General features: G+C 48.3%; 1 protein-coding gene and 1 non-coding gene across 4 annotated transcripts in view; both read right to left on the bottom strand.

Moving 5' to 3' along the window:
* The window catches only part of LOC410870 (proton channel OtopLc), a 38,410-nt gene that overhangs the window by 4,857 nt on the left and 13,721 nt on the right, over nucleotides 1–19,832 (bottom strand). The window contains exons 2-10 of one of the 3 annotated variants that reach the window (XM_026439005.1): nucleotides 3,694–3,775; nucleotides 3,437–3,595; nucleotides 2,711–2,949; nucleotides 2,480–2,643; nucleotides 2,211–2,375; nucleotides 1,520–1,786; nucleotides 636–886; nucleotides 364–497; nucleotides 40–272 (exon numbers count right to left, since the gene is read on the bottom strand). In XM_026439005.1, coding sequence (XP_026294790.1) covers nucleotides 40–272; nucleotides 364–497; nucleotides 636–886; nucleotides 1,520–1,786; nucleotides 2,211–2,375; nucleotides 2,480–2,643; nucleotides 2,711–2,949; nucleotides 3,437–3,595; nucleotides 3,694–3,728 — 1,647 coding nt within the window. In that variant the 5' untranslated portion in view covers nucleotides 3,729–3,775. Of the gene's footprint in view, nucleotides 1–39; nucleotides 273–363; nucleotides 498–635; nucleotides 887–1,519; nucleotides 1,787–2,210; nucleotides 2,376–2,479; nucleotides 2,644–2,710; nucleotides 2,950–3,436; nucleotides 3,596–3,693; nucleotides 3,776–19,832 lie in introns of those variants that run through there. The other 2 variants (XM_026439007.1, XM_026439006.1) reach the window with 2 other exon arrangements.
* Mir981 (microRNA 981) lies at nucleotides 12,216–12,309 on the bottom strand. Its single transcript, NR_034315.1, has one exon. It is a non-coding gene; the product is annotated as a microRNA 981 (primary transcript).

Genomic DNA, 19,832 nt, shown 5'->3' with positions numbered 1-19,832 from the left:
TCAAACACCGATTCAAACGAAAGAAAATCAATCTCTTACTTTGATGAGCAACGTCTGGCTGGTGCTCTGCATTAAGGCCAACAAATCTGTGATCAGCGATAACGCCCAGGTCGGTCCCATTGTCAATATATCACCAACAACCCCGAACAGACAATGCAGATAGACCCCGGCTTGAGCCGCTGCCAACAGCGTGGTGTCCAAGTCCGATGGTTTGATAATCTTCTGCTGCAACGCTTGCAACTTCAACGTGCCCGCGATCGAAGCGATCATACCTATCGATCATCGATCCCTCCTTTCTATTTCAATCGGTCGGAGTAAAAGAAAAGGAGTAGAGAGAGAGAAAATTGCGAGATCGAAATTTACTTAACGTGAGTATAGTGGCGTCGAGCGCGGTGACCTGAACGATCGCAATCTCCATTTTCGTCTCCTTGAGGACGAAGAACATGATCAAGCTCAATATAGTCGCTGCAACGATCAATATCCCGCCGAAGAGACCTCTGGAAGAAAAAAGGGAAGAGAAGAGAAGAAGGCGTAGAGGCGGGTTAACAGTGTTAAAAATCTCAACGATATCGCATTAACAAATTGACGGGGAAAGGGGAATCCTATCGATTTAATTAAATTTCCTTCAGGCTGACCTGTGAGAGCTGCTGCAATCTATGCTAAGATGATACGAAGATCTGGCCGGGGTCTCGCTCTTTGCATCGATCCTCTCGTCCGCCCTCTTCCACATCTCGAACAGTATCACCGCGCAAATTAAACTGAATTCAATTGTGCACGGGAAAAGGAACGGGCTCGCGTCCCTCAGAAGCGATTTCAGTATCCCGTCATCGTCGTCGCGCGTGTCGCCTAGCTGATCGATCTCGTGTTGAGTTTCCTCGACCAACGCCTTGTCAAACAAACGGAATGCCTGAGGAATGCGTGTGAAAAATTCACGGCCACGCACGCGTATCACGCGACCTGTGCGTGGAGAACAAACGGGGAAACGAAACGTATGAAACGGAACGTTATCGTTTCTCGTCCTCGCTCGTTTCGGCCAAACGATTTTGACCGTTGGATGAGAACGGAGAGGAGAAAGAGAGAACACGCGCAAACGTTTCTACGAATATGGGAATGAACAGCGCGTTTGGAAGCGGTGTTACGCGGTGTTAATCGATACCGATCGCTCGTTTCCGGATAAAGGCGATCGAAATGTTGGATCAAAGTGATATTCGATGTTGTCCACGTTCTTTTATCGTTACATTGTTTTCCTACGTGTCGATATTCGATAGTAATGATGACGATGACGATGACGATGATGACGCGACAAATTGACTCGGATGACTCAAATACCGGTAATTCGTTTTTGATTCGCTTTTCGAGCAAACGCGCAACGTTTCGACGGATAAAATGTATCAAGTTGTTCAAACAATCTCCGCGATTTCCGCGATGAAAAATGTTTCCTCGTTTTGTTTATTTTTATTTCTATTTTTTTCCTTTTTTTTCTTTTTCCCCTCCATTTCATCATGGTCGTTCCGCTTACCTGTAACCACTCGCAGAGATTCGTCGCGATCATGTGCATCAGACCCAACTTGGCAAGTGCGGTGTGCTTGGCCAAGCTGAGACTTTTACTGTTGAGAAATATAAAATGCATCTGGGCCGTGACCAGCAGCAGCCTGGCACCCGGTGTAATCGCCCTGAACGGGCCGGAAGCTATTTCCGCCCCAATTTGCAATCCCGTAAATACCAACGAGCCAGCGCCAAATCCCACAGCGCCGAGTCTCAGACAAAAGCTGCCGTACTGTTGCGTCTGGTGGGAAACAAAGATTTCATTGTACGTGTGCACGGCCGGTTGAATGCGATCCGCTAATTAGAAAATGGCGAAGCCCGAGGATTTTCACGCTGCGAAACATTTGTTTTTCTCCTTTTTTTTTTCGCTCTCTTTTCTTTTTTTTCGCTCTCTCTCTCTCGCTTTTTTACAATGCAATACAAATTATTCAATGGGGCCAAGGGTTAACGCGAGTGAGAGACGGAGTAATTGGCCTCGTGACAGTCGACAATCGCGCGTAGGTCGGGACACCTGAAAAGGGATCGCGATCCCTGATCGCCGCCTTCCTTCGTGACACTTTGTCAAAGACAAACATTGGTGGTCGCAAGGGGGGTAACGACGTCGTGAAACGTGATTCCAAGTTAATTTTCGAAGCGATTAAATATTTTCGAAGAGCAAACTTTACCTGACTAGGATTTACGCGATCCCCCTTCTCGTCGTATTTCAACGCCTGCTCCTTCCCCCCTCCGCTCCCCCGCTTCACGTTCCAAACAGCTTTGTCTCTTAATACGATAACGTACATCGAGATCACGAATGCCACGCTGACCACGTACAGGTACAAATAGAAACCCTAACAAACAGACGTTCCATCATCATCGTCATCGTATTCTCTACATAGAGAATCTATCCCTTTTTTATTTTTTTTTTTCGCTCGTGAGAATTATCCTGATTCACCTGATTCAACGAAGCTGGAACTCTCTCCGTGACGCTGGCCGTTATGGGCACGGCCAGCCCGATCACGATCAACAATTTCGCGTAAAGGGTGCTCATGACGGACACCATCTCCGCGTGGCAATTCCTCCTTGACTTGGATCTTTCTTCCATCATCCGTTGCTTCGCTGCAACGGACAAAATCTCCGCTCGAGGAATCGGTTCTTTTTTCGTGTCGCGACTGCGAACGCTCACCTTTGATCGGGTCGAGAGTGTTGACGCTCACGCAGGTGCCCGCGCCAACAGGTGCCAGTGGGAGAAAATTGGGCCGTTGCTTTTGCGCCTCGTGCTCGTTCTTCTCCCCCGATTGATTCCGATTGTTCAACAACAATTGCGTTTTGCACCCGGCTCCCGTTTGCCCGGGTAAAAACTCTTGGTCTTGAGGGATGCACGAGGGTAGCGACATGTTGCTGCCTATACCTGAAATCAACGCGCTGTCGGGGCGAGAATAGGATGAATAGGGGAGAAATGTTTCGTGTTTGACACGGTTGTTTCGGTTTCATACGGGATTCGTACAGAGGGTTTGCGTTTCGCGCGGTGATTAAAACGTAACGGCGATTCGGGTGGGCGTTCGGCAAGGATCGGCAAGGTATTTAACCGTGTCGGGCCGCGCTCGATTTCGCGTCGATACACCGGAACGGAATAAATTCAAACGAATCGGTGGACCGTCACGTCGAAAATATTTCGCTCGAAAACAGGATTCAATGATCGTAAAATTATCACGCTTTTTTGCCCTCCTCCCCGCGTTTCACCGTCGTTGCCAACTGTAATATTTTACCCGTTATTAATGCATTAACCGGAACGATTAAATCGGTCGCGGGCGCGTTTTCCATCCGCGAAAATCACGTCCAATATACAACTATTTTGGGAAAATTAGGGTGGGTGGGGGGAAAGAAAGAAGAAAAAAAGGGGTCGAATTACCCGAGAAGACCTCTTCGATGGTTCATAACGGCGGTGAAGGACATGCTTTGTCTCCGTGAATGCGACATCCTTCCTCGAGGCGACAACAGGCACTCTTTCCCATCAGCCTCTGACGATAGGGTTATCGATGGGGGCGCGTCGCGATTTTTCAACTCGCAACTTTTTTCCCCACCAGATATCGTTATTTGAAAATATACTTTCGATCACGACACGCTGTATATAACGCGCGGGGATATACATTGTTATCAGTTACTCACGTCGTTGTCGTTATATTGGATTGACTATTATTCATAGTCTATCGTCGTTGTCCTCGTTGGGATCGATGGATAGCACTAGCGGCTGAAAGAAATAATGGTGAATATAAAACGAGAAAAGGGAGGAGATTAAAAATAGAGAGAGACGCGATCGAGCGTTGCTCCTTTCTTTTTATTATATCCCGAAAATGCCATTACATATATATGTATATATATACATATATATATGTAAAAGTCACGTAACACACGACGTACGGTTAAAAACTTCTTCTCCACCCCTTTTCCCTTTACGCAAACGTTGCGTAACAATCGTTTCGGTTTATTCACCGGCAATGCGTCAAACTTTCTAGCTTCTTCCAGGCGGTGGATAAGCTCGCGACGCCGTATTTGCTCGGCTGTTCTCGCCGCTTGAGAAACTTGGAAATTTATTCCCGGGGAAAATTCGCCCGCGTTTTGAATTTTTAGCAGGCCGGCCAACTTTCTTTTTCCTCGTCCCTCCTCGCCCCCTCGTCGCGTTTAAACGGCCCGTACAAAAGCGATTGCTCGCCTCGGTCACGTGACACGTCACCGGGAACATACCCACGACAAATTCTCCCAATTTCCCCCGAATTATTAAATTCTTCTCCGCTCCTCTTTTCTTCTTGAATCGATTCGACGACCGATTCCTTCGAACTAATCTCTCCTCGAAGGAACTCCAGAGGGGAAACTTTCCTCAGTTGTTTTCGTTTCTCGTTTAGAAACGAAGCGAAACTCGTCGACGACGACGAGGAGGGGGAGGAGGAGGCGAGAGACAGAGGTAAAAGTTGCACTTTATCGAAGGCGATTTCCGACTTGACGATCGCAACGCCGACGCTGCCGTTGTCGCGTCCCACCAACCGGACCAACTTTAACCAACTTTCGTTTGAATCGCGTTAAACGAATCCCGGTGAACCGTGTCACCCGCCATCGGATGAGACGCACCCGTGGTCAGACTCCCGTGCTAACTAGTCTCCCGTGCGAATCGCAGAAAAGCCACTCTTGGAAAGGTGACCGCTTTCGCCCATTTCCCTCCACTCGTCGCGAAATTTCTGAGCGAAAGACACTTCGAGAGTACGTGCAACTCGCGTTTCGACGAATTCGAGAAACTGGAATTTTCGAAAATTTCGCGAAGCTGAACGCAGCCACCGTTTTTCCGCGAACAATTTCGGAAGCACGCAGTGCATAATACAACAGCACGCGTTATTACCTTTCACAAGTTGACAAATTAACCGTTGGAAAATTAGAGCCCGACTCTAATAGAAATCGAATCAGGGGATAGAACGAAATTTGGGTGGAAATTTGGTGGGAAACGCGAGAGGCGGCGGGATAAATCGTTACAAGGGAGAAACGTACGCGCCACCGATCGAACCACCGTTCATCACCGATCCAACTAACCCCCGACACTCGTCAAACACGCCTCGCCGCGAGGAGGCACGGATCTGCTCGCGGTTCGCGGTCTAGTCGCCTCGCCTCGCCTCGCCTCGCCGGTGAATCCGCGACAGACAATATCAACGATGTCGTTTACGAAATTAGCGAGAAACCGCGAGAAACGTGGATCGATGATATACTATAACCGGAGGAAAACATCCGTCTCGTCGTCGAGGCATCGGGTGATTAATCGTCGTATAGATCGATATTCTAAAAATGTTTGTTCCATCGTTTCTTTCAATATTCGATATTTCGAATATACGCGATATTTGCATTTGCATATCGCTTGATTATATGAGAATTCAATTTCAGTTTCAGGAATAATCGGAGCAAGAAATCACGGGGAACCTATGATAAATTGTCATCGAGGTGGACCCCTCTCTCTCTCTCTCCCTCTCGGCAAGAAACGATTATCGGCGGACGATCGAGAGCGCACGAGAACGAGTGTATCAGATGGAATTTGCGTTAATCGGAAAACACGTAATCCGTAATAGAGGCGGTACGTCCAGCTCGGCTATACGTTCTCATAAGTGGGACCCCTCCCGGCCTCGAAATTCCGCATAATTTTACGAGACTTCTGGTTCCCGTGGTTCCGGGCGGAGGGTGGGAGTTTATAGGGCGATTTTCTCGGGCGTAATCCGGTACAAACGAGCCGGTTAAGTGGAGTATAAACTATTAATGAAGCCCGGTATCATCGTCCACGCGGAACGCCTCGATTCGTTGTTTGCCGAAACAGTTGGAAAATTTAGACCGTGCCCGCTAAAAGACACTAATTGTAGGCGCAGCCGATAATAGTTAGTACCTGAACCCTAATCACCGATGTGTTCGACGATGCTATCGACACGACAAATCCCGATTTGCATCGGCTCCACGTTTTGTCCTTGCGCTCGGGTTAATAACGGGCCGACGTAACAAACATTTTTCTTCCAATATCAGTCTTGATTGGATCGTAAGGAATGACGGACGGAACGAAGAAGATTTTCTTTTTTCTCTCTCTCTCTCTAGAGTTAACGTAGATTTTGGATAAACGAAGCGCGTGTAAAAACGCTTTTCCGGTTTTCATTGGGCATAAAAAAAAGAGAGAGGGGGAGGAAAGGATCAAGAAGAGGTCGCGAACACGAGCGCGAATCCGAACTCCCAATAGAGTTCAGATTGACGAGAATAATTCGGCTAGATCCGTCGGTTTGACAGCGGTATGGCGATGAATAGTAATGGGTGGATTAGACGCGATGTTCTGGTCCCGGCTCGTCGTCACATTTTACCGCGAGTCTGGAAAACGCGAGCCTCGAAGCCTCGTCTTTGCTCGAGTCGGAAAGAGGTGCAGGTTTGGTTGAAGTTCGGCGTCGGATGTATTCGTTCGAGCAAGTTTTCGCGGGTAATTTTTATCGGAGAAGATCGTTGATAGGAGATACCTGTTCTTACTATCAGTAAGAAAAGTGCAAAAATTCGATCGAAAGTTGGATCGAGACTCGAGAACTAACCTGACGAAATAAGACAATTTTTTAAAAAAATTGAATTACATTCCTAATTTTACGCATTCGTTAGTTCTAACGAAATAGCAATATTGTTCCGACGTATTCATTCATCTTTTAAATTTCTGTAAATTGATTCTCGATAAAAAAAGGAACGAGGGAAAATTCGGTTGATCGTGACACGATTAATCCTAACCCGTGTAAACAGGCACTAGGACGCGACAAAGGATTATAACGACGGGGATGGAATGGAGCATCGGGAGGATGGAAGCTCAGGTGAAGCTCGATTCTCTACGAGGTCGATAATGACGGGAACGGTCCTACCAGGACCTAGGAGCAATCAATCGAAATCGTGCTTGTTGCTGCCTATCCAACCTGCGACCTCTCGATTCTCTCCTGCCTGTCCCCTGGCCCCTTTCTCTCTTTCCCACCCCTTTCCTTTTCCACCGCATCTCCACCTCTTTCTCTTCCTCTCATCCCTCTCCCCCATCATCCGCCCCATCCTGCCTCCCCCTCCTCTCTCCCTCCCTCTCTCTCTCTTTCGCCCTGGCGGAGCTGTTCAGGTCCCTCGGCTCGCTCTTGAACCGGGCCATTCAACGAGGCCGCCCTTTCGCCAGATTCCTCTTCCCGGGGGCGGAACCAGGGAGAACCGGAAGTGCCCGGATATGAGTTTCCGGCGCGGACAATTTGCAGCGCAAAATTGAATGATCGACTCCGATAACCGTCGTCGTCGCTGCTCGTGCCTACCTACGCTGCCCTGCCACACCGCTTCGAATTCCAAAGCGGCGGCGGCGGCGGCGGCGTTGTCGGCAGCGTTGTCGACGACAACGATCGGCTGCCTACCGCCATTACCGTCGATTCGTTATCGTGATTACCGGGGCTTGGAACGAATCCCGCCGAAGGCCTGGAAACGATTCAATCCTGGCCACCCTGCCCGGCCCCATTTTTCGCCGAACCTTTCCAAACCTTTCCAATCTACGCCTCTGACTTAATCGCGAATCTCTCTCTTCCCCATTTTCTCCCGATTAACTCCTCTCTCGTAGACCTCTCGCGTATTTTACCAAACATTCCCGAGAATACAATATTCTTTCGAACGGTTAATTTTCGACGGTTAATCTTTTCCTTCTGAAGAACTTGCGTTGCAAGCGAAACTCGAAAAATACGACGATAATAAATGGCAAGGATAGAGAGAGAGAGAGAGAAAGGGAGCACCGTCGAGTCGGATGAACTCGATTTGGTATGGCGATGGAAACGCTGACACGCGCGGGTGTTTCGTGCGAAATAAATACGCGTCGCCCCCCAGGGAGGAAGGGAAATAGGCGCGGGATTGATTCGAACTGGCGCGCAAAACGGTCGGTTGGCTGCGACCGAGTCGGCGGTGGCCATTTTTGAACGGCCAACCTTTCGCTATAAGCTCGACCGCAAATGGCTATTTACCTCTTCTGGCCCGCTCGTTAACGTTCACGCGTCCCCCGCTCGCGTCCTCGGCCATCCAGTTACTCGCCCCTCCCCGCTTTGTCCCCGTCCCCGTCTCACCCTCCTGGCGCTCAGGTCTCACCCCTATCTCTTGGTGGCGCGCGCGGTGGCTGTGAAGCGACCGCCAGTTTCGCCCGACAATGTCTATTGGAAGATTTATTCCAATATTTTCAATTAAAGTTAGACAAAAGCCGCCTCGTTCGAGATAACGCCTGCGTGTTTCGCCGCTCTAGTTGCGGACGAGTAAAAATAATGTGTAGTACGCGCGAATGATCGCGGTTTATTCGGTTTCCATCCACCGAACGAGGAGGAACGTTGCTCGGGATGGGATGGGATTCGATTTACCAAGGATATCTTGTGGATTTTGTCTCGCGGACGCGTGCTATGGATCGATACCTGCTATAACCCCGTCTTCGAAATCGGCGATGACAACTATTGTTCGAAATCGGATATGTCCTGTTCCACTCGCGGATGAAGGAGAAATTTATCGTTACGCAATATCGTAATTAACAACGGGAGCGGTTGGGTCACACATTGGATAATTGATTGCGTAATGACGTAATTCCAGTTTTATTTTTGTACTATAGGATACGGAGATTCCTCTCCAAAAATTATGGAAGAAAAGGATCCTCCCTTATATACTCCCTTTCTCCTTGGAATCTTTCTATCCATCCCTCCCCCTCTCCTGATCCGCGTTCTTATGCAAATTCACGAAGGGGAATAGACGGTGCACGGCGATCCCGTATTGTGCGTGGCGAATGATAATTAGACGGGTGGCGGAATACCCCGCAAACGTCACGTGGCTGTCACGAGAGAGAGAGAGCTGTCATTGCCTCCTGTTGGCAATGTGCACGTGCGTGCGTGTGTGCACGAGAAAACGAGACGGGAAAGAAGGGAGAAAGAGAGAGAGGAGAGGCAGGTACGTAGGTATCGGAACGGCGCGGTGATCCGCTCGGACAGTTCGATCACCGACTCTGTGTACTTGCGACAAGTCCGGAACACGTAGCCCCGGGCGGTTGAAGGCGATGAAAATGGAATTTGAGCGGCATCCGGGGGGCAGGGGGGGGGAGGATCCCTGTCCTGTATTTACGATTCGATATCAACTTTTGTTCCCTGCCTCCCGTCCCGGTGCCGCCCCGTTTCCTGTTTCGCGCCACTGCGCCCACCGCGCTTTACGGAATTTCGCCACCGAATTATACGTTTATGGAATTAGAAATCTATCAACTGGCGGGAAGGTGGAGGGGGTTGTTCGAGCAGGAGAGGGTACTCTATAAATGCGATTTCGTGACCGATTAATTAAACGTACGGGTGGTCGAAATCGAACGTACGGAAACGAGAACGAGGGAAACGAATTTTTCTCGTCGAATTATTCTTGTGATTTATTCGGTCCAGTAGTAGTCGAGATTCGTGAATGAATCGGAAGTTATTTGTAGAACTTCGAGTCGAATTGCAGGTACGAAAATCGAAGATTGAATGCAATTCGAAAGATGGGATGACCCTCTGATAACGTTGAAATACGATACGACGGTTGAAGAACCGGACCGAGCAACGTCATGGGAGCGAGCGTTACGAGGACGTTAAAAAAAAAGAAGAAGAAGAAGAAGGAAAAGAGAAGATGGAAGATATCGAAGAACAGAAATGGTTCGAAGAAGTAATAGGGTCGCAATGGCGAGTCCAGGTATTGTGCCAAGGAGACGGAGGCTTCGATAGGACAGGAAGCGGCGTTACACATGGACGTCCAATAATCGAAACGCGTGCCGCGTGGTTCTTCGTTGCGAATACTACAATCCCGATTGATTGAATTAATCGTTTGCTCCGCTTTTTTTTGTTTTTCTTTTTTTTTTTTTTTCATTACGAGGTCAGTTATTTACAAGGTCGTTCGCGCGTACGAACAATTTTTCAACGCTTTCCAAGTGTCGTTCGCACGCCTCTATTTGACAAGCGCGTCGCCATCGAAATGATTTTCCCCCCCATTGAAACGAGCGGGCTCGATTTCACGCGAGCAACCGGTCGACGCTCGCGCTACAAACTTTTGATAACGCACGAATTGTCAGAGTCGGAATGAAAATGGAAAAAAAAAAATGGGGGGAAAAAATGAGAAAAAAAGGAAGATAAAAATATATATGCGAAAAATTGGGAGGGAGTCGTCAAAAAAAAAACGACTCTATAGAGAGGTTTAAAAAAGCTCGTATTCGAAGGAGAATTTCGATAATATTTTTTGGCGTTTTCCTGTAAATAACGCGGCCCGTGACGCAGAAACGGTGGTAAGGGAGGAGAAAATGCACCGCAACGTGGAGCAAACCTCGCGCAAACCGCTCGCAGCTCGGCTGACAGACACGCGTGATGTGACGTTTAAAATGATTCTCACGCGCGCGATACGAATTCTCGCGCCTCTTCGACCACCACCACCACCACCACCACCATCATCACCGATTCTCTATCTCCCTATTCACACGAGGGGAGCGGATTCATAGGGGGGAAAGAGAGCGGCACGGATCGTATCGAGCGGCGGACGCTCGGAATTGGCGCGGAATTCACCTGGAGTGCACGGGACATGACGCACACGTGTCACCTGGGGATCGCGCGGCCGTGTGCACGTTACCACGACACGCGTGGTGCCATTCGCAGCTGGCGGCAGAGAATCATCGCGGGATCGAGCTCGTTATTATGCCGTGCGATTTCCAATATGTTGGAGCCGAGCGAGGAGCGCCAACATGCACCGTTTTAAGCCCCTCGTTTCGACCTTCGACCGGCCAAATGACCGGCCGACTCGCCACGAGAGAAGAGTGCTCGTTCGATCTGCCGCGTTAATGGCCAATACGCGACACATTTCCGATTGCTTCGACCCCGTTCGACCTCGTGCCTCCGATCGAATCTGTACGTAACGCCTCGTATATATATATATATATATATCGTCGCGCGGTGCCAGTGATTTCGCTGCGTGTGTGCAAATAACTATGGTGTAGGGAATTGTCCGGGGATAATGTCGTTAAACGGATATTAACTCGAGGTGGAAACGACGCGATTCGTTTTACGAACGAATCACGTTTTGAGGGAAAGGAGGAATCGGTCCTTCTTCCTCGAAGGAAATAATTTCTAAGGATTTTTGTTGGAGATTGGCACGTTGCGGAGAAGCGGTTAAAAGTGAGGAGAAGGAGGAGGAGGAGATACGGTGCACGAAGGTAAGATCGAAGTTTAAGTGGTTCTCGACTCGAGAGCGAGAAAGAGATTGCCACATGCTCCGACAACGTGACCCTGGTAAACTGGTAATACTGATACAAGTGTAATACCTAATAGCAGCCCGAAGCGGTGTCGGGGCCAACTCCTTCTAAGTGAATTAACTCCAAGTTAATCTCGAGTTAAGTAAACCCCTAAGTAGACCTCGAGTGTCTTCCGTTCTTCCTTTCCTCCGATGTCTAGCCTCGCCTACGCCTTCCATTCCGCGAGCGGTGTGTAATGGGAGAGCGGTATGATCGTTAACGATTAGAATCTTTCGAGCCCACCTCCCTCGCGCTCCTGCTCACCAGTCACGCTAACTCCTCCAGAGATCTCTCTGTTTTACTTCTTCCCCCTTAAACTTGGGCTAAACGAACGCGAACCAACGTGAAAATAAATCCCGGACTAATACGAGCCAACCACGTATCCCTCTAAATTCGATTCCTTCTTCGATTCCAGATATTATTATCAATATCATCTTACTTACTCTTTTCCCTTCATTAATATTAACCATCGTTATACTCTGTGACTCTTTTTTTCTTTTCTTTCTTTTTTCTTTTTCTTCTTCATCGAGTGTAGAGACGCGTATTAATCATCGCGAGACGACCACGCTCCACACTCGCGTCATTTTCCCCACCCCCTCCCGCTTCGAGATTTTTCCTTTTTCCCGTCTGACAGCGTGGAGCGTGGCGAAACCACGTTACCGTTATTTTTTGCACGATTTTTCATCGCTCGTTCCTCTTTCGTACCTCGACCACCACCACCACCACCACCACCACCTCTGTCCGTGCTCCACGTCCACGTCCGGTGGATACGTGGCGAGATTTCCCAGCGTCCCACCTCTCGTGGGCCAAGCCATATTTATACAACAGATGGAAAAACATTGGTTGATCCACATGGTTGACGCACCGTCGATTTGGTTGCAGATCGTGCAGGTTTCGTTGACAACGAACCAAGTCGTAAAGAACGGCTCGCCTGTCACGAAACCCAGACGTTTGCATCCATTCCCTCCTCTTCTCTCTCTCTTTCTCTCTCTCCCTCCCTCTCTTTTCCGACCTAGAGGCTATATACCCTCTCTCTTCGAAGGGTTGAACATTCTGAGAAACGGGACGCACACTCCCTCCTCGACTCGTTCGATTAGCCGAAATGGCGATACGCGTCGCGTAATTGTTATCAAGTTCATTTACATCGCATTAATGCCCCCTCCCCCCCGACGAAATTGCTGCGCCCTGCTCTGTAAAGGACCGATCGTTAAATACAGCTGGTGTTTAATCGGCTTGCACGGTATTATGCCGGCCGTGTGCAACAAAATTATAATCCGTCGGCCCCGCTGAATATTCCAGCGACTATTAATCGTCTATCCGAATATGGTTAATAAGCACATCGATGCGCCACTACCGATCTATCGATCGGCGTATAGGTGTCCAAGTTGTCGAAGGCGTGGTGAGGCGCGGTCGTATTACGGATGCTCGTCGGAGATGGTCGAGTGCCGGTCTCCGGTCGAAAAGAATCGTTAGTCGATGTCGATTGAAATCCTTTTTGATTTACAGATTTTTCGAAACGATGACATTTCTTCTTCGTTTCTTATATATATATATGAAAGATTGAAAATTTAAAAAGGATATAAAAGAGATCGAGACTCGATTAGGAGAATTGTCTATGAAAGAAAAAAGGGAGAGAGAAATTTATACTCTGTAATGAAAAATAAGAGTCGAATTTCTAAATAAAATAAACGAATGAAACGTAAATTTAAATGGCGATATAATTCACGCGTGAAAATATAGGGCGAATATGAACAACGACAGGAGGAATGGAAGAGATCTCATCATTTTCGAGAATCCTTCATAACAAAAAAAAAAAGAAATTTATCCTCTGCAATGAAAACTAAGAGTCAAATTTCCAAATATCTAAAATGAGCGTTAAATCGTGAATCAGACGTAAGTTTAAGTGGTCGTGATATAATTCACGCGTGAAAGTATACGTGCATGAATATGAACAACGACACGGAGGAATGGAGGGTAGGGATAGGCTGGTACAGAAAGAGACACGGCGTGTCAGGGTGAAGAGCGACAGGAAGCTAATGAAATTACGATGTTACTTGGCTGAAAGACACTATTCGGAGAAAGGTACAAAGACAGTGAAAGCGTAAAGTCGGTGTTTGCGTCGCAAGCTGTTAGACCGCGCGTATATATATATACACGCGCGAGAACTCCGTGTGGATCGTGTGCGAATACGTGCGTGTATCATACGTCGACGCAGAATCCCGTGTACACGCGAGACACGATCTGGCTGTGTGCGGCGGTGCACGTATACAACCAGTTTTTCCGTGTGTCGGTAGGCGTACGCCGTGCATGCGCCGAGATGCATCTGTGCTCTTTCGCCGTAGAAAAGCTGGCGCTCGGCAAAGCAGCGGGAAAGAGCTTTGTGAAAAGCGCAATTGACGGGCCTTCCTATTAGTAGACGAGGAAATATCGGGAGGGGAGGAGGGAAAAAAAAAGAGAGGCGAGAGGTGGGAAGGAGAGGCCAACCGCGTGGATGGCAGATCGGTTGGGAGCCTAGACTTTTATGGAATGGACGAGGAGGAGGAGGAGGAAGAACGAAAGACGGGGATCGAACACGGAAGGTGGAATAAAATTAAAAAGAAAAAGATAACGAACGGAAGAGGAAGGAGGGAAACGAGAGAGAAGGAGAATGGGAGAGAAAAGCAAACGAGTCACCATTTTATTTTCTTTCCCTTCCTTCCACTCTCTCTCTCTCCTTCTTTTCTCTCGTCGTTTTCCCATTTTTACATTAAGCGGCTAAATTTCCGTGTGTGCACCCGGCCACGTTGAATATTCGCCCGAAAAGCTGTCCGATCGGTTCGCATCCTTTGATGTGTCCCCGCTTTTTTGTTGCACAACGCTGAAAACACGAATCGATTTTGCGCTGATTCGCGTCGAGGTGTAGACCCACCACCACCACCATCACCACTACCACCGCCACTACCCCTACCTTCCCTCCTACCTGCTCCATTTTCATTCCTCCTCTTCTTCCATCCGTCCTTCCGTTCCCAGATTTCCCGAGGATCGAGAGCCGCGGAGGGGAGGGCGCGGCACCCGCGTCACTTACAATCGTCAACCGGCAAGGTTTTCGAGCGTAAAAGCACCACGGATTTCCTTGTGCATTGTAAAATGCCTTTTAACCTTTAAAGCGGCGCTCATACGGATACCAGATATATCGATCGGGCCGCCACGGGGAAACTCCATTAATAAATCGTGTTTACGAAAGAGGAAAAAAAAAAAAAGGAAAAAGAGGAGGGGAGGGGGAACAACAAGGATGCTTTGACGCCGGTTGCGTTAATCATCGCCTCGCTCCTTTTCCCCTCTTCCTTTTCTCGCCGCCTCTCTCGTGGTCGATACCCAGAGAGAAAACCATACCCAGGAGAATCCAATCCTTCCTTTCCCTTCTCCGTCTACCAAGTAACGCGCGCGAGATTCGAAACGACTGACCCGATTCGCGTCACACACGCTCACCCTTCCCTCCCATCAGCCTCGCTGCCTACGCCGTGTTTCTCATTCCACGCATACGCGTCCATTGTTTGCCGAGCGGCAGAGGCGGAGGTGGTCGGTGGCAGGATCGAAGCGGAAATCGCTACGCTGTCCAAAGTTGGACCTTTGCCACCGTCGCGTTTGTCCCGGAGGCATCGTGCCGCGGAACAACGCGACGACATCCTATAATTATGTTAAGTACACGATCCGAACACGGCAACTCTATATAATATATATATATACGGGGAAGTAAACTAGCACGGCCGGTAATCGTGCACTCGGTTTGCTCGGATTCCCTCTTGTAGACAACGAGGGATGGGTGTGCATATTACGAGCCAGCCTATAACCTAACGCTGTTACGAAGCGACGCGGCCGACCTTCCCTGTGGTGATCAGACGGTAACTAACCGCATCTCGGTGGCGGCCGTGCGCTCCTACACACACACACACACATATATATCATACACACGCGCTCGTATGCGTGTGCGTGCGTGTGTGTGTTGGAGTACTTATCGCCAGTGGAGTGGAAAATGTAAAGCGTATCGGGGAAACGAAGGTAAATTTTGTGTCGGGCAAGTGTTGATTGCAAAAGTGTCTCGTTTCGATTTCCAGCGGAATTAAGTAGGAACGCGATCGCGCGTTGATTACGAAGGGTGCAAGGATAAATATTCAATCAGTTTCTGGCCCAGTGGTCATCCGCGCCTTTTCCACCCACGACGAAACAATCGAATCCCGCCAATAAAGTTTTAATCTTTCGTCCCCTTCCCTTCCCTCTCGAGTCGGGCGAGGAAGAAGGAGGGAGAAGAAGAATCGGAGCGGGGAGAAAGCGTTTTGGAACGATCGTTTCTGCGACGGTAGAGCGCAATAATAATAATAATAATAATAATAACAACAACAACAATAATAATAATAATAACGCTCGTTTCTCGATGCCGGCAATTGGCATCGGGCCGCAAATTGACGCTTGGCCGCATAATAGCCGTTCTTTGACGAGGCGTTCGTCGTTATTGGCTCGCTTTCACCTCGATCATTACCAATTGACGAACGGTTGACGAGCAAAATAAACTCGGCTAACCCGTATATAAGTTAGGCTGCCGGGACGTAATATCTCGGGAAAGGCAATTAAACCGGGACGGGAAGGAATCGTTGTTTGCCCGAGCGCGACGTTTGCTCGAGCGTTAGAATTACGCGTTGGCGGGCAAATTATCATCGACACTCGAAACATCCCGCGTATATGCTATATACTACCTGGGTGGAAATATCGGCTGCGGTTCGACCGATCGCCTCGATCGGGGCAGGGTCGAGGGAGGAGGGAAGCGTTAGATCGGGGCAGAAGCGGTGATGGGTGACGTATCCTGTATTCCGCAGTGACGGCAGACAAGCACGTATATCAAATAATTAGATTTCGGCCTGAAACGTCAATAACCATGTCAAACCATTACCCGTACGAGACCCTGTCGGCCGGTTCGTTACCGGATGGGCCGGCCGATGGTCGGTCGGTCGGCCGGTCGGCCGACCGGCGGGAAAACCGGTCCGCTGTCTGCTGTCTGCTCTCCGCCCGTCCGTCGTCTAGCTGTGGACGGCTGCTCGCGAATTTAACCGTGTTAGCAAACAACTCATTTAACAAAATTAGAGCCCGGAGCGCCGCTTAAAATCGGAGAAATAAAATTACGTTTCAAAGCAAAGGGGTGGCCGAGCGGAAAGTAACCGACCGGGAGGAGGCCGTCCGAGCATTCCGCGCCTTCTTTTCTCTTCTCGTCTGGCTCCCCTTCCTCCTCCCTTCCCCCTCCGCAGATCGAATTCTGCCTGTCAGCCGATTTCTCGGCCCCGTCGATTGCCAGAGGGAGAAAGGGGGAGGGGACGTGTCGCGGATATTTCCCTCGAAATGAATTTTATCGAAAATCCGTTTTCAGTTTGGGGCCCCGCGCTACGAAATCGTATCGGAGCAGAGAGAGAGAGTATCACGAGATGTGCCAGCTCTCGAGCCGAGATGAGTTTTCTCTCGACTCGAATCGAATCGGTCAACGGAGATAGAAACACGGATTAAGAAGATCCTCCTTCTCCTCCTTCTTCTTCTCCTCCTCGGTCAGATATTTCATAAATCTCCTCCCTTCGGGGAGAAATCTTTGCCTTAAACTTAATCAGTGCTGCGATAACTAACTTCGCTTCAGAGTTGGTATAAATAAGATTTAAATATAAACGAAGAAAGTTTTTTTCTTTTTTTTTCTTTCTTTTTTTTTTTTTTTTTTACACTCTCGTTAGAAGATCCTTCGCGACACTGCAAATTTCTACTAATAAGATATTGATAACGTCCTAATACGAGCATCTCACATACGCGTTATTATCAAATTTTTGTCTAAAAATCTAAGGTCTGAGGAAAAATTGCGAAACTTGTCCAATCATCTTGTTCAGCCCGGACGGACGAACCAACGATCACGTAACGCTGGAAAAAGAAAAAAACTTTTCGCGTCTTCTCGATAATTGGAATATGCGGTATGCATTAACGACGTCACATAATAACGTTTGGCAAATAATAAGGGAAGAGCGAGGCGGGGCGAGGCGATAGCGTTTGTTTAAAGCGCGAAGGAAACGTCGCCGATGTCAAACGTCGGAGCCCGCGGGCGTAACAATGGGCGACGTTGCGCCTTCCGTTCGAGATACGATTCGTCGTAGTCGTCTCTCGTCGGTGCGCGGCTCGCTCGCTCGTCGTGGCCGGGCAATCGCGCGTGCAATTGTGTGAAGGGATCACATTGTGCCGCACCGCCCGCACACAGGGAGCCGCGCGAAACCCGCGCGTACGGCTATCGCAACCTCGCCATCTGACAGCCTTCCTTCCACCCTCCCCCTAACCGTCATTGTTCCCACGTAACCGAAACTTGCGTGCAGTTGCACCGCGAGGAGAGGGAAACTTTTGGAAACAATGCGACGATCCTTGGAACGATGCGACCGATCCCACGCTAAATTGGAACTTATGATGCTCGCAAATGTAACCGATGGAGTAGGCGATAGAGGCGGCCGTACGTCTCTTTCGATTTTCCAATGTTGCGTAAGAAATAATACGCGTCGAGAGAGTAAGAGTGGAAGATTGGCGAGAGTCGTCGAGAGAGTATCTCTGCAATAACGTGGCAAATTGAGAACCATCGTCGTTTTATCGGGGAGGGGGAAGTTTCTTGCCGACGAAAAGAAGTCGCCGAGTCTCTTTTTCTTTTTTTCCGAAGGAGAGCTTAAATCCCGTTAGCGATGGCGAAGATGAAAAGTTTGGATAGGTGTTGGATCGATCGGCGAAAAAGTGACGAGCTTGCGATCTTCGATATTTTTATTCCATATTCACGTCACCCTTCCACGTTCTCGAATTGTTTCTTCTTCTTCTTCTTCTGAGAAGAAGAGTCGTTGGATAGAAGTAGATTGGAAAGTAGGTGTTTGAGGATAGATACGCACGATACGATGAGTATTATTGGTTATTGTTCGCGACGGATATCAGATTAATTTTCCAAACTTGTTTCAAAAGTTGTTAATTTCGCTAATGCTCGAGACGGGCTGTTGACGTGGATCGTGGTGTGAATTCGACAAGTGTTTACGACGTAGATTAGTTGCAAGATTATTTTAACATAATGCGAAAATACTTCGTGTGATAATTAACGCGGTATGCGATATATATCAAGCAAGCTATTAAAAGAATCACAAGGTGAACATCTTAAAATATTTAAATATATTTGTATGGATCTCGAGTTTCAAAGGATAAACGAGTTTTATTTAAGTCTTGTTCGATCGAGCGCCACGTATTATATACCACGTTTGTATATACCACGTTCTTCTTCTTCTTTTTTTTTATTTTATTTGTAAATATAACGAATTAATGCGCCGTAATGAAATGCGAAAAATTCCACGCACAACGATCACGTGGCAGAATGGAAAAGACACGGTAACGAAAAGAGCAATCCAGCGAAATATTAAAGCGGAGCGTGGAAAGGAAATATTAAAACAAAGCGGTTAAAACGTTGGACAAACAGACGAATGACAAAACATGTTTTCCTATTCGCGAAGAATTTTATTTGCCCGGGAACCCGCTGCCCGTTATTAACCGAGTTCGCCGGTGGAAACGTTTTAATAAGTTTGCCGCGGGTAACGCGGCTGATTTTTGCAATTGGAGAAATTGCACGCTCGCAAAGGAAGAGCCGAGGCAACAATGCCTTGGACGAGTGGACGAAAAACCGAGGCAACGACCCGCTTAAAAAAAAAAAAGTTACAATTGTGAGAGTTGCCGATTCCCGATGCGGCCATTTTTTTTTATTTCCCAAATTTTGTCTCCAAATTCCTGCTAAACGTTTTTTTTTTTAATTCCAATCAATCCTTTATCTTACGTTACGTTGACGAAAAAACGATTCCTCATCGATCGATCGTTACGCAACGAAGAAAAGAAGAATATATATATATATATACAAAAAAGAAAAAGAAATAAAGGAGAACGTGCACAAATACGGTGTGTAACGACGCGTTAATCTTTCGCTTAGAACGATCGACCAACAGTTTCTACTTTCTCGAGTTTTATCCCGGCATCCATCTTCTCACACTCTCTCCTTCTTCAGGTTTCTCGCCTCCTCTTCACCTCCTTCCTCTCCTTCTTCCTCTTCTCTTTCTTTCTTTTTTTTTCCAACTTCGATCCACCGTTTTCCTCGTTGTCGCCTTTCTCCCTCCCTTCCTCCCTCTCCCTCCCCCATTTCTCTCTCATCGTCCGCCGAACAAAAGATCCCTCCAAGTTTCTTATTTAATTAAACTTCGCGAAACAGCCGGTAATGAATTTAGATATCCCGATGCGTTCCGTCCGCGGAAAAGAGATACGTCTCCTTGGCCGTCCTCTTGGCGGGAGTTTCCACCATCTTGACACGTCGCGAGACGCTCGACCCCCCGCTCGTGATTAAAACGATCGCAGTGGAGCGAGTCAACCTTGGGACGGACACCTTCGATCAGACGTGCCGCGTTACGTAAGTAGAAAACGGACGTTCCCG

Source organism: Apis mellifera, linkage group LG2, assembly GCF_003254395.2.
Source record: "Apis mellifera strain DH4 linkage group LG2, Amel_HAv3.1, whole genome shotgun sequence".
Taxonomy (NCBI): Eukaryota; Metazoa; Arthropoda; class Insecta; order Hymenoptera; family Apidae; genus Apis; species Apis mellifera.
This window is presented reverse-complemented; position numbering and strand designations above follow the sequence as displayed.